Source organism: Ambystoma mexicanum, chromosome 6p (genome assembly GCF_040938575.1).
Source record: "Ambystoma mexicanum isolate Mex_15411 chromosome 6p, UKY_AmexF1_1, whole genome shotgun sequence".
In the NCBI taxonomy this organism is placed as follows: domain Eukaryota; kingdom Metazoa; phylum Chordata; class Amphibia; order Caudata; family Ambystomatidae; genus Ambystoma; species Ambystoma mexicanum.
The window spans coordinates 670,673,164-670,688,739 of NC_090935.1; the positions used below are offsets into that span (position 1 = coordinate 670,673,164).

Consider the following 15,576-nt stretch of genomic DNA (forward strand, 5'->3'; position numbering starts at 1 on the left):
TATATCAAATGCTGAAAAAAGAATCAAGGTAGTTTTGTGGTGTGTGTGTATGGTAAATGGATAGCTGTTGTAGCTGCAGTGACTGAGTGGCCCTGGCCAGTTGTTGCCTTACACATTCCATAACATTGACAAAGCTCAAGTTATGTTTTTGATTCCCTATCGGATCAGTCACATTTTCACATATCCACACCTTAAAGATATCAAGTAATTTAACAAGGCGGGGCTTCCCACTAAGATCCTCTGATACCGTCACAGGGCAGAGCCACTGCTTAAGGCTCTCTGCTCTTTAACAGGGCACACCAACAACTAAAGTTGTCAATATCTTGCACAGAGCATTTCATGATGTTCTCCAGCTCTATTAAGCTGGAGGGTAGACCCCTACTCTGTCTGGGACTGGGGTGTAGAACTTGCAAACAGACGGGAGGGTATGTGTCCCAACAGGAAAAAACGGTGTGGTATAACAGTGGAAGAAGTCACTGTAAACTGTCTCATCACATGGCTGCTGAGGAAGGATCACCCTGTATAGAGTGTGTATAACTGATACCTAGTATGGTGTCCTTGTGTTGACTCTCTTCAGGAGAAAGAGCCCGTACCCTGTGTTATTCAATAACACATAGGGGTATTCCTCGCATTTGCTCAAAGGCATGCAGGAGGTAAGACACACTGCGCTGGATACTTAGCATTTCTGTGAATTTCACATTTTTAATCTTTATAACAAATGTTGAATTAATAATGACAAATTCTAAGTAAACACATTCTTTATGAACAATAATAAATAGAAAAAAACTGAAATCAAAGTCTGGAAGTAGAAAAAGCAGAAGTAAAGAAGTTTGAAAGTTCAAAACAGAAAAGGCTAATGTTCAAAGCAAATCATTAACAAAACACGAAACAAATTGTATAGGATAGTCTGCGTAAATGATACAACATATTATGACCAGTACCTAGTCTGTAAACAGCAAATATCTCATTACGTCTGTACAAGTTATTCATGTGGAGATTGTCCTATTGGCTAAGCAAATTCTAGTACAGTAAGGAATCAATTTTAGTGAACACAGCAATTTAAGATGCTGCGATTGATAGGTCTCAATGTCTGTTGAGTCAACAAAGCTCTCCCACAAACTGCTCCACTCTTATGGATTGAGGAGTCTCCCGGGGAGGCCAGTCCCTCCACAATTGCTGCTTTATTCCGCTTCCACTTTACAACGCCCTTCAGGTGGGAAGAGTAGTGGAGCCCCATATGCCTCATCAGGTTGCCAAGCAATCCAGGTCCCGACAGTACCTGGCAGCCCACAACAAAGGCAGTGGGTCCCCCATGCCACATTCTCATTCAGAGGGTCCTGCTCAAAGATGAGTGTTGTCTGTGGTTTTACAACACCCCCAATCATTTGTTAATTTGGTAACAGTAACATGGGCCTGCTACTTGCCACAGTAGTCGGGCCAGGGCCACTGTTTGGGCAGGCTGGGTGGGTGTGGTGGTTTTGCCTCCACATGCCCGATGTTGCATATGTGCTGCACTCTGGCCCTGGGATGTATTAGAACTCTCCTCAAAATCACCACCTTTGGAAGTGGCAGACTGGTGCCTGATTGGTTGCTAGCCTCTGGGGACTCATATACCTGGAACCTGGGCCTGTGCCACTGGCCTACTGGTTCTTCATCATCATGGTCCCAAGTGTGCCACACCCTTTCCCCCTTCCCTTCGGTCCCCACTTTACTCTCTTCAAAAAGTGCTCCACTGTACAGTAGGCCACATGTTTCTCTCCCCTGATGGTCTTCCCAGGTGGCAGGGAAAAGGTTGCACACTCAGGACATTGTGGTATATGTGGAGAGGTTTGAGGCCACCACTTCCTGAGGTTCTTCCTGGCTTTCACCCTCTCCATTTACTCTCCTCCTCCTCCTTCTGATCCTCAAATGGGACCACCTCCTGCTGCGGAGTGGGGTATATGTTAGTGCTGTGTGGTAAGGAGGATTCTCTGTCATTAGCTTACAATATTTCAGTGTGATCTTTGGGGTACTTTTAAACCAGGTACTTTCCTTTGATTGGTTTACGAGATGCTGTTTGCGTGATATTGCCAGCCTGTATGATGGTGTGGATGCATTTGTGACACGTAGCATCCCTAACTTGTATTACTATGTGTACATGTTTTAGATGTGTTTTTACTCTGGTATTGAGTTTTTTCTAGCTATTGGTCCTCTTGGTTGCTGATTATTATAATCGATTCGATTTTGACTCTTTGCATTGTGTGGAATGTGTCATTAACAGACATTTGCTATTTACACATTCCAATTATTTCTGGGTCACTGTGGGTTTCCCCGGTCGAGTGATCCCCTTCACTCATCTAGGGATACCCTCGAGTCATCCTTGTGTTTATCATCAGGATTTATTACGATCGATTTATTTCCCGTTGATATCACCTCGAGGTTCACAATTGGCACTAGCATTTTACCGCAGCATGCACTTTATTTCTTTATCTCTTTAATTGTACGATACAATTTCATGTATTGCACAAGTATTGTAGACTATTTAATCCCTTTTTAAACGTTTTGAAATAAATTTATAAGAAATTTAATAAACATGTTATCTTTTATCATGTGTTGATTGACGTATGGTGATCTGACTTATGACCAGCAGTGCTGTTTCTATCTCTTTAACGGTAGGATGATGTCCTTGAAGTGAATTAATATTTTGGTTTCCGCTGACTTGACTCTTGTTTACTGCATGTGTGCAATGGGCATGCTCTTTTGCGCAAGTAGTTTTTATGTTGAGATTTCTTTATAATGAGGTGAATGCTTGATGTCTGGTAAAGGACGTGTAAGCTAGACCATATGTATGTGATCGACTTACCAGCCCTGCCATCTGGATATGGGAACAGGTTCCATACGTAAGACATCCTGTCAAATAAACTAGCAAGAGAACATTTTACTGTTAAATTTGTGGGTGTTGCATGTGGACGTGGTGTGGGTGTTTATGTATAAGTGTTACGTTTGTTTGAATGGCAAACACGCCTTTTGTTCATGGGTCGGGTGTATGTGCTGGCTTATTGGGTAGTAGCCTGTGGTTGGGTGTCTCTGTGGGTCAGAAAGCGATCACAGTGGCACTGGTTTGGATGTTAGAATGGCTATATAAGTAGTGTGCTTATGCGAGGCTGGGTTCATGCAGGGGCGTGGACATGTGATTGCTCATTGCTTTGCTCAGGAGTTGTGTATTATAGTGCAGTTTGTTTTATGCTTTGCTTGCACGTTTGTCATGTGTAATAAAGTGTGTTCCTCAATGCCTTCCTTAGCGTATGCAGGAAGACTGTGTGTGAGCTGGAGTTGTGTTGTTCTAGTGTGTGTGTGTAGGATGCTGGTGATAATTGCATGGGTTGGGCAGTATATGCCTTTAATTGCTTGTGTTACTCTGACTGTATGCTGTACTAGTTGCATGTTGGGTTTTCTGATTGATAATGTGTTCATTAGTGTTTGGTGGTACAGGCTTAATTGTATGTGTCCCGCACACCTTGCCATGCATGCATATCATGGTACATGTGCTCGTTGCAGATGTTTGTGTGTGTTTGGTGGTATGAACTTCATTTTAATTGGCACTCTGCGCCCTAATATGAATACTTTTTTTGGCTTTAAGAGGGTCCAAGTCCACTTCGTCAGTCCAAGGCCTTTTTATGTTTTAAAACTCTTAAATATTGAAGCAGACAGTGTTGAGATGTCATGCACTAAATAGTACATGAGAGGAAAGTGGAGAAGCAAGTGGTCTGTCGTGGGCTGCCCATTGGTCTTTGAGTATCTTTTCTGTGGCCATTGCTGGAGGAGGAGCTTTACAGGAGCCTGTGCCTGCAACAACCTTAAAACACCACCTGCTGCGCGGAAAGGAAGTGGGGAAGCAAGTGGTCTGTCGTGGGCTGCCTTATTGGTCTTTTGAGTATCTTTTCTGTGGCCATTGCTGGAGGAGGAGCTTTACAGGAGCCTGTGCCTGCAACAACCTTAAAACACCACCTGCTGCGCGGAAAGGAAGTGGGGAAGCAAGTGGTCTGTCGTGGGCTGCCTTATTGGTCTTTTGAGTATCTTTTCTGTGGCCATTGCTGGAGGAGGAGCTTTACAGGAGCCTGTGCCTGCAACAACCTTAAAACACCACTTGCTGCGCGGAGAGGAAGTGGGGAAGCAAGTGGTCTGTCGTGGTCCGTTGGGGGACAGAGAAGGAGAAGGTACTTTATTATGTGTGTTGGTTTGCTGCGAGGAAATATGGTCCGCTAATTTACATATTACTCTTCACAACAGTGGTCGGAAGAGTTGTTCACAGTGGAGAATTGTATTTTGAAAAAAACTGAAATCTGCGGGAGGCTGCGGAGCCAGGCCGCCCTGATTCAGTGCAGCGGATATTGTGCTCGAAGAGCGGAGGTTGCGGTGAGCCAAGCAGAGCTCAGACCTCAGTGGGAGACTGCGGAGCAGTGTCTGTTTTCAAAGAGCCGTGAGCGGCTGGGTGCCATGTGACTGAACTCAGTGGGAGACTGCGGAGCTGCGTCTCTTTGATCCCTCTGAGTAGGCTTTGTTTTTCGAAGAGCCGTGAGTGGCTGTGTGCTGAGAGTGACTGAACCCAGTGGGAGACTGCGGAGCTGCGTCTCTTTGATCCCGCTGAGTAGGCTTTGTTTTCGAAGAGCCGTGAGCGGCTGTGTGCCGAGTGACTGAACCCAGTGGGAGACTGCGGAGCTGCGTCTCTTTGATCCCACCGTGTAGGTTTTCTGATTAGGCTTTGGTTTTCAAAAGCTGTGAGCGGTTGCGTGCCGCGTGTCTGAATACAGTGGAAGTCTGTGGAGCTGCTTTGCCAGATCCCGGTTAGCGGGTTAGTTTTTGTTTAAGCCACCCCCAAGTGTTTTGTGAGTACTATTGCTGGATCCCCAAAAGTCTGTGTTGTAAGCAAAAATAAATAGGGGAAAACCGCCCAATTCAATCGCCAGCTACTAGGCAGTGAACAAGACCTGAAGTTAGGGACTGCGAATTGGGGGCAGTTAGCTGTGCGAGGGGCAGCCTGTGAGCCAGGTTCTATAAGTGACCTCATTGCCAGTTAAAACAAACTTCCCGAGCATTCGAAGTGTGGCATAAAGTCTGAGCTCATAATTTTGAATTACTAAATATCTGATGGTAATAGCTGTTGTGTATAATCATCTATCACTAGTTGACGTGCCACCTTGTTGTGTGTATATTTGTGAGCACAAAGCAAACTCTAACGCATTTGCACTTTAAGAAGTGGGAAGATTGAATGCGCAGCCTTCTAAATCATTGTTTACACAGTTGTCATACTTCCCCTCATGGAATCTACTTTGAGGAATGGTAAGCAAATTCACGACTCCATAAAGAAGATGCCAGATAATAAAATGCCTCTGAAAAATGATGATTTCAGGCATTCCCTTGGGACTGGTGAAATGTCCTTACTGTCTTTATCTGTCCAAGAAGAGGTGTGCGCTGCTTCTAAAGAAAACTTACCTTCGGCCCACCCATTCCCCAAACTATGCTACCAGAGGTACTGGAAGAGTTTAAACCAACACAAAAAAAATGCACCCTTTAGCCTAAAGGCTGCTAATGATTCTGCTGTGAAATTTAACGTGACAGCATCGGGGATTGTAAATGATAACTTGCATTTTAATGAAGATCCATACGATATTTCATTTGCACCCCCTTTCACCTCTATGCTCGCTCTGGGGGTAATTGCGGCACTTGAACGGTGAATTAGTCTTTCACTTGACCCCTCCACCCCCGCTTCTGCTGCAAGTGTATTTCGTGAACAGGTGCATTTCCATCCTGCACCAGTGTCTTTGCCTTCCTTGTCCAATTTACATGCTAACTGCATTAAGCCTAATTCATTCTTTGGTGCCAATAAGCTTGCTAGTTCTCCTGTAAGGGAATTATTCCCTCGAAAGAATGTACACTTGTAGGCTGAGGATAGTCTCCAAGTACCTTCTAAGCATATCGCTGGAGACACTCCCCCTGATCCAAATTTACCTCATTCCCCGGTGTCTTCTATACCTCATGCTATGGAACATCGGCTTCATACATTCCCTGTACTCTCTAGGATGTTAAACCTTTTGGACAAAGGACATGAATATACCCATCAATTGCTGAAAGACATGAGGGAGAGTCTGAACCTTAACACAGAGAAATTGTCCAAAATTGAAGGGTATATTTTGGCTCAGGAAGCATGTCACATATATCATTTAACTTGCCATGAGCATGCTGCAGCTTTTGTAAGTAAGAACCTGTCTGCAGCTTCTCCTCTTCTGGCTGTAAACTCTCAAAGGAAGACCTATTATTAGCAAAAGGAATTCCCACCTCGTTTGCTTCTATATTGTCTGCAAACCCCTTTTGTCGGAGAAGTAACCTCTGCGTCTCCCTCTATTGATTTGGTTTATGTTGTCAAATTGCAACATGACAGACTGTTACAGGTGGAACAAATTTTATTTAATGCTAAGTTAGTTTCTCTGGCATTTTTTCAAAATGAGCTTGGAGATCCTGCCTTAAAGATGGACGGTGAATCACCTGGCAGTCCTTCGGCTCTTATTGATATTTTGGGCAAAGCTAAGACAGGCTCTGTTCCATCTGTTGAGCCTCCTATAGTAACATCTATAACTTCAAACATATATCATACTTCGAGAAGAACTAAAAAAGCCTTCCACCTTCTACAAACGGCTCATCTATTTCTCAGGTTCCATCTGCTAGTTCAGAGAAGGTGTGTCCTAAACCAACTGAAGAACAATTCCTAAACTTGAGTCAACTCAATGAAGAAAGTAAAAAAGCACTACAAATAAAACCATTACAAAAGGCAACACCTGACATATGCTGTAATGAAGTAAATCTTTCACATCTTACTAAAACCATGCTGATGCCAGGAGATGAAGTAAAAAAGCTTGGTGTGCCTTCGGTAACTTTTTCCAATCTGAGTCAAGTCAAACCTTTAAATATGGTGCAAGCAAATATGAAAACATATTTTCCAACTGCTAAAAACAAAAAAACCTGTTTGTCTGCAATTCCTGCACCTTCAATTTCAAACACTTTAGGGCCAATTCCCTCTGCCCCTATTGTTGTTCAGGCTTTGTTTCACTCCCCACTTTCGCTCGCAATTTCAGATGAAACGAGCGGTCAAGTTATACCCAAACCCAGTGTACCCTCACGAGAATCTAATAATGATGCACTTGCATGTGCTGACATCCCATGTCGTGAACCTCCAAAAGGTCCTCAGGCCTTACTTGCTCATGAACGAAAAACAGAAAAAGATTTGAAGTTGGATGCATCTACTGCTCCTACATTTCCTTTGGCGGTATATAATGAAACATTATTTCCATTTCAGGAAATTCCCTCTGAAATGCAAACCACAATTGGGTGGATTAGTAACGCCCAGGCGAATGGTGCCACACGTGTTAATCGCACCTTCCTAATGAATACTCTGTAAAAAATTCCCTCCCTTCGCAATCTTGTAACGCAAGACATGGAATGGATCAAACTTGCAAACATTAATAATAACCACATGTTATGCAAAGTCCAAACTGCAATTATAGCGAAATTATTGTGGGAGTTTAAATCAGATCTGGTATTTTTGGGACTTGAATTACATGCATTCCCTTTGATTGATAAAGCTATGGAATTTTTAGAGTTCATTCCTCCTGCACCATCATCGCGTCAAAAGGAAACTGTGCAATCCTCTGTCTCCCAGAATGACAACGCCCAAATTTTGGCGCAATTAGCCTCTCTAACAACTGCACTAAATGGTTTATTAGATATAATACCTCTTACAAAAGCAATAACTTCAAATTCTTCCTTGCTGCCTTCGTAATGTAAAGAATTAGTAATTTGTTCATGGAATTGTTGTGGATTTAAGAATTTAAAATCATGGTTTCTTACCAGGGGCCTACAGCCAATACCATCAATCCTATTTATTCAGGAAACAATGTCCTCCAAGGATACTCAGTTTGATGGCTTTACTTCATTCTGCAACCCAGCCATCCAGAACAATCATGGTCGACCCTCAGGTGGGGCAGCTATTTTGCTTAACAATAATCTACAGTTCACTGTAAACCATACTTTTAATACTATTACTAAATACTTTATTCTGATTGATTTGAATATCTCTATTTGCAACCTAAAAAATGTGCTTATTTCACTTTACTGGAATCCTGCTGCTTTGTCTATTGAATCTGCTATTAATACTTTAAATAACACTCTCATTGAACTAACCTTAAATAATACTCAGGCAGAAATTCTTTTGGGAGGGGATTTTAATTATTTTCTTTATGCTACTATTAATTCAGATATGTATTTTATCATATCCAGTCATTTTAAACACTCCTCCTTTAATGGTAAAAGATGGTCCCAATTTTTCTCCGATTGGGACTTATTTGCAATCTTCCCGACCTCTTTGGAAAGTTATTTCACGTGGAAGAGAGGAGTCTCTAAATGAACTATTGACTTCATTGTTACCTCAAAAAAGCTTTTGGGCTTACTCTTCCCTATTGTCTCCCTTCCTGTTACGTTTGGTGATCACGCTATGATATTTACTACTACCTCGATTACAGTTGAACATTTCCAGAATTTACCGACTTTAGCTTTAGTCCAAACTGATAGAACTTTACTATCAATTCATTGGAATGCTTCAACTTGTAGACGTTTAACATTCCTGGTGAATCGTGATCTTTGGTCAGAATGCGACCGGCATAGTTATCCCTCTGAAAAAATTTCTCTTACATGGAACCTCAACATGATTCAAGTCCATCTTAAATCCTTGATTCCACATTCAAAATCCAATTTGTCTACAAGTGCGGCACGCTCCTCTTTCTCTGTCTTGCAAGCTAATTTAAAGACACAAAAAAATGTAGAAGTAAGGCGCCTAAAGAAAGGGGATTTCTCCTCTGGAAGTGTGGATTACTGTGCTGCAAAAAAGTCTCTCTATTACAGAAGTATAAAAACAAAACTAAAAGAATTCGCTTTCAAATTACGCTTGAGCTAAACCAAAAAATGGTTAGTCACATTTGTAATTACAATAGTAGAGACATTTGGCGAATTTTACGTTCTGTAAATGGGATAGCTCATGATTCATTAGATTCGTCGATCGATGGTACTACTTGGTACACTTTTTTTAATCTAAATACTCTCTTCCGTCTAGGTTCTCTCACTTCGACATCACAAACTTATTGCTTACGATCCCTTCCGTCTGCCCTTGTTACATTGCTGATATTGTCTCTGCTATCAACAAACTCAAGCCATCCAAATGCGCGGGACCAGATGGTCTTCCACCATGTGTGATTAAAGACGATCTGCAATTCTGGGCAATCATCTTCTCAAGGATCTATCAAATTATCTTTAAAACTAAGTCTTTACTTATCTCATGGGTCACTTCTATTATTATACCACTTCACAAAAAGGGCCCTCTGAACGATCCATTGAACTTTCGCCCTATCGCGCTCATTGACGTTGCAGCTAAAGTGTTTGGGTTTTTGATACTTGGCGAGGTGGAAACTTTTATAACCAAAAAGTGTATCCTCAACAAAGCACAAATAGGGTTCCCCAAATCTATGGGTACACAACTTAATGCAACGATTTTGGCACATTTAACCGCCGCAGCTCAGTCTTCTTCTCATGAGCCAATCTTTATTGCTTCATTAGATCTTTCTTCTGCCTTTGATTGTGTAATCAGAGGCAGACTTTGGCAAAAGATGTGGAATATAAATTTCCTCCATATCTGGTTGCACTCATTTCCTTACTCCATCATAATACAAACTTTAAAGTGAGAATTTCTAAAGAGGGATATCTGACTGAACAATCCCGACCTTTATTGGAGTTAAACAGGGATGTAACCTGGCGGCGGTACTTTTTAATCTTTATCTGTCAGATATTGGGCGTATTTGGAATCCTAATAAATCTTTTGCAGTACAAATAGGCGATTTACATCTTTCATGGCTAGCATACGCCGATGATGTACTCCTCTTAGACTGCACTCATGCAGGGCTTCAGAATAAACTGGAATGCTTTTCTCAATATTGCAAGATAAATAATTTAACTGTAAACTCAATGAAATCTAATATCATAATCTTATCGTCGAACAAAAAAAAATTGCAGAAATTTCAATGGACGATTGACTGAATTGAAGTCCATCTTGTCAATCGCCTAACTTATTTAGGTTATAATCTTGCAAATAATTCGTCATCGATATTCTGGCAGAAAGCGCTTGCTGAAAAAGTAACCCCTTGATTGGACAAATGAAAATAATTCTTCTGAAATTTTGTAAATTCTCATTGATCCCCCTTTATGAATACTACTTGAAAAAGGTGGAAGCCATTTTACTATACGGGCTGGACCTTTGTCTCGTTGATCTCAATGTTTTCTTAAACAAATTGCAAGCGAGGATTTGGAAGTTAACGTTGGTCTGCCTAATTACCTACCTAACGTCATATTAAGACATGAATTGGGACTAAACTCTGTAGCATCACGTTACATTTGGAGACTTTTAAATACTTATATAAAAATGCGTTTTCCACCTTTGAATTCCATCTATGAGGACTCCTCTACGATGCTAACTATATCTCAACAAAGGTCCATTGAATTCTTTCAGAAACGTATTTTCAAGTTGCTGTCCCAGATTAATATCTTGCCTGAAGATTTACAATGGAAATGGTGTCTTGCTAGAAAAAGAATTTTCTTAAATGATTGGGCCGCGACGTCAGATCTAATCTCGAGTTATTCCTCATTTTCTGAATATGCCAGCTTTAGGCATAAGCAACATCCTCGCTTGCATTACTTACCTCTTTGACCTTGTGCAGCGTCCCGCAAACTCTACATGCGATTTCGTCTTGATCTTTTTCATACTAAATCTAGAACAAAGTACTGGTTGTCACAATTAAACTCATATGACACCCTTACTTGTCAATTCTGTAATAATGAACAGGCAGAAGAAACTTTAAAACATCTGTTTCTGTTTTGTACTTACTTTGAATCAGAGTGATTAAACATTATGAAAGACTTACATCATGCTAACACGATTACAGGAAGGAAGCTTGTGTGGGCTAGTTGCATGTGGGGAAGTTGTAACTCCATTATTCTTGCAACTGTACGTTTCCTTAAAATCATTGAGTCTGCTCTTACTGTATAAAGTCCCAAGAAAAGGTTATTGGTTACAGAATTTAAACATACTTGTTATTAGTTGAAAAGGGGACATAAGATTGCATAAGGTACCTGTTGGAGAAACAAAAAAGATTTGTGTGTTGCCATCATAAATGTCATGCTGATTTTTTATTTATGCTCTATGTTTACACATTTTATATATAGGCAAGCGATTAAGTTCTTTTTGTCTATTCTCTCGTATTGCCATTTTAAATTTACTTCCAATAAGCTGTTTTTCTTTTCTCTTAAGTGATTGTATTTTGATGTTAACATTAAGTAACTAACTTGTAAGAAAAACAAAGTTTTCTTCTTTTTTCTAAAGGTGCGTAAGCACTAAAAACAAAATAAAAAAAATAAATAAAACTGCACAAAAAAAATAGTACATGATCTAAATAGTACATTTTTCAGCCTCTGTACACATTTCCCTAGCTGAGGGCACTTTCATAGTCAGTGACCTTAGCGGTAACTAAAAACACAAATGTTTTCGCCTGAAACGACCCTGTCACGCCTTTGCAACTTTTATGTCCTATTATTTCCATTATTCTCTTCCTCATCCTGGTATTTACATTTATAGTACTCACCTCACAGGAATCACTGTTCTTTGCCTGCCCCTTCTCCTACAACCCCTTAGTATCTTCCAGGCAGAGACCAGAAGGCTGTAAGCAACGGCCTGTGTTATCCCCTCATAGCAGGGCTTAAGGTTTCAAGATGGAACAGGCTTCTTTCCATGGGGGATCGGGAAGGAGAGAACATCTCCTCAGGGAGCCCACATGGCTTGGCTATCAGGAGGTGGGGTGTTGTAGAGCCCAGAACTGAGTAGCCTGGAACAGAGACTCATTCTTCGTCCAGGCAGAGTTAAGGGAAAGAAGGATCACCTGTGTGGAGGAGGACTACAGGCAATTGTGACAATCAATCATGGGATACGATTCTGGTCCCTGATTAGTGTGCAAAGTAAATGGCTAGGTGCATCAAAGATCGGTCTCTTGAGCATCAAGTCTGCCCAGGGAAGTGGGATCCTTTATATCAGATATGAACAAAACAGACACTACTGGACTTCCGCAGATTGCCACCCTTCAGCCGGCATATGCACGCAGACCATAAAAGCGGACAGTTTTCCATGCTGTGTCGCGGATTGAACAGTACAGCTAACACTTTACGGAAAGCAACATGGGACATTCAGTGCTTTGCAATCTTCTTGTGGGTTTTCACTGGGAACATGATGGGGGTATGATACTTCCGGAGTTGGCAGATCAGGTGGTCAGTGGCGTGTCCAGATTCTTTTGACTGGGGTGGCCCAAGTAGGGCACTGACTTATGCAGGGGTGGCATGAAGTACAAGTGCCCACACACGTAATGATCCTAGTTTAGGATAATGGGTTGGCACCTGGGGTGACCAATCAGATTCCAGGGGTAGCATGTGCCACGCAGGCCACTCCCTGGACACGCCCCTGACAGTGGTAGACATGTGGGGTAAAATGCGCTACATTTGTAAGGTCTCTCCCCAGTGCAGCTTTGCATCCCAAAACCTAGGAGACTCATTGGCTGGGAAGAGTTTGGTTTCACTCCTTCTGGAGTTGATGATAGCTCAGGTCTGGTGATGTGATCCCAGCGTTGCATTTCCCAGTGGCAGGGCAGGTTGACAGTTCAAACAACAGGGGTATCTTTGCACAATTAGCACTAGCAGTGCAAAGCGTCTTGCCTCTCTGACACCTTAAAGGTCATGCCATAGACACTAGGCAATATGAGTTCTAAGGAGGAGAGGGGAGGAAGGGTGGGATCAAATGTCTCTTTCTAGGGGCTCATTTGACAGCTAATTAGGCTTTCCACTAGCGTCCACTTTTCTCAGTGATTCAATTAGGTGCCAATGAAAATAATCAACTGTATGGAGGGCTGTACCAGCCTGTAATGGTGCCAGCTCCCTATGTTTAAGGCAGCCTAGCCAGTGCCTTGAAGTTGAACCTCCGCCTGGTACAGACCTCCTAAAAAGCTGATGGTAGCCTCAGCACAGGATATGTGAAGCACATTGTTCATTTTACACGCGCCATCATGTTTACAGAAACATTGAGTGCAGAGTTTAACAGAAGCAAAATCCTAAATGTACTGGAAGGGGCATTTTCTTAGTATCCAGTGATATCATCGCTGGAAATAACAGGGCGACTCGATATTTTTTTTAAAGGCAATATCCCACACTTTCCCCAAATATTCTAGGATTGGAGTTTCTTTATATAATTGTACCAGTCCTAAAATATGTTGAGGAGGGTGTCTAGTGCCTTCAAAATGGGTGTCATCCTCGATGCCACTTCCAGCGATTATATCACATGCAGCCATTTTCTTTCAGTTTACGCATGAAGCAGGCGCCTTCATGATTCTTCACCTCCTTGAAGATACCTGCTGGTAGTGGTCCATATTGTAATTCCGTGGTGTGCCACTTTCAAATCAATCCCAATCTTTGAACGTGCAAGATGACTGCACATGTTTTTCTTTGTTTACATCTATGCATATCAATCAACTCCAGGTGTTTCTTTTATCTTATAGGACTTTGAGCTAAATATTGAGATGAAAACCAACGTAGTGAATTTGTTAGAAGAAATTCTGCGAGATCCTGACCTTCTACCCCAAGAGAGGAAAGCAACAGCTAACATCCTAAGGTAAAATATCGGTAAACTTACACTGCAATTTGATGGGAAATACGGAACAAGTGCATGGCAGATGTGAGATGTTTCGTGCATGAGTGTAAAGATGGTTAATATTGTTCCTTGATTTTTCAGTATCTCCTATGTTTTGCTACCTTACGATACACGTGCCGTGTAAAGCCTGTGGGGAGCTCTTCTTTAATTTGTACTGTAATGAACCACAGAAGCATTTTCCAATGTATTCCAAAGAAGTTATTGCATGTGGTAATTATTTGGTTATCTGAGCAGACAGTTTTGGAATTTACCATCAAAAAAGGGGGAAAGAATGGCATGCATTTAGTGTGAGGGCTGGAAGTATGATGTGATATGATATTTTATTTATATTGCGCTCGTACACAAGTGTTTCAGAGCACGACAAGGCAAAAGAAGGAAACAGGGGAGAACAAAACAAGGATCTTACTAGGCCCAGTGACATTGAGAACGTGCAAGTGCATGGGAAAGGGAAAGGGAAAAGTGTATGGAGGGGAGAAGTGGAAAGTGCGGAGCAGAGGAGAAAACAGATAAATAATTATAAATAAAATAAAGAAATAATAAAGGCAATAAACGGTGGTAGTGCAGCCATCAAGTGACAAGTGCTGTGTTTTAGGCAGCAGACTGGGTAAGTCTGATAAGTGCAGGAAGAAAAAAAAGGGGAGGAGTGCAGGACTGTATGGGTACAGATACAGACCCCAGTGCAAGGGGTGGCCCGGAGGCAGTGCAGGAGGGTGGCGGGGTGAGCAGGTACCTGGGTTTAGGGGACAGAGGGTGGCCAGGTGCACAGTGCTGAGAGAGAAACAGATCAACAGGGGAGAGGAGGGGCGAAGGCAGAAGCAATGAAGAAGGTCTTGAGGTGTTTCAGGAACCGGAGGTGGTTCACCTCAATTAAGGAGACAGACACTATTGGTTTTTACCAAAATGCTTTTAGGTTAAAGGCATGGTCTAGTAAAAAATGTTATTGTCCCTACGGGTCGGCCATGTTTTTATAAGCCTAAGTGGCTCGATTTTAGAAAATTTTCCTATGGACCTTACCCGAGTTTTCGTCCATTAAACGCACGCGAAAACAAGCACCAGGGAGCCGCCATTTTCTGATAATCCTATCTTTTTCCCGATCGCCCTGGCTGACCTGCTTTTGCGGCACTAAATCAATTCCCCCGCCCCTGAGCCTGACATTATCAAAACATTCATATTCCCTACCTCTCCCCGTGACGTTACTGTGCTGCATAGGCAAACGCGCCCAGTCGTCTTCTACGCGACTTCACACAGAACCCGGAAACCAACACAGACCATCTCACAACACAGCGCAGCACAATTCGGAATATTAAACTGTACTTTAAAATCAAACAGCAACATGGTACATTTGGTAAAGTACATTTATTTGACATTAAATGTTTAGAGAATATTCAGCAATTGCCATATGAACTCCGGAAGCCATTTATTTTCTTTTATCTGTATCCGCAATAACTGTTCTGTTTCATCTTGAGTCACGCGCTGTTCCTTTATGGTACACAGGGTGTTCATTTTCGTAAAAATAATCACTTTGGAAGCACGGTGAACCGCAAGGCTGTTCCATCAACTAGGCACTAGTCCAGCCTAAAGGTTGTTATGTTGCTTCTAGCCACTAGTACAGCGTAAGGGCATGTGGGCCCTTGGCGATCGTCCCATAATATGGTGATCGTGCTCCAGTTGTTGACACAAAGCTGCAGGTGTCTGCTGAAGAATCCATCCGCCGGTGTCTCAAACAGATGGCAGTGGCAGAATGGGATCAAATACCT

General features: G+C 42.1%; 1 protein-coding gene across 3 annotated transcripts in view; it reads left to right on the plus strand.

The window, feature by feature from the left end:
- RASGRF2 (Ras protein specific guanine nucleotide releasing factor 2) overlaps positions 1-15,576 on the plus strand; it is a 2,380,666-nt gene that overhangs the window by 2,026,581 nt on the left and 338,509 nt on the right. For all 3 annotated transcript variants that reach the window (XM_069627555.1, XM_069627554.1, XM_069627556.1), the window contains exon 19: positions 13,668-13,780. In XM_069627555.1, coding sequence (XP_069483656.1) covers positions 13,668-13,780 — 113 coding nt within the window. The remainder of the gene's footprint in view (positions 1-13,667; positions 13,781-15,576) is intronic.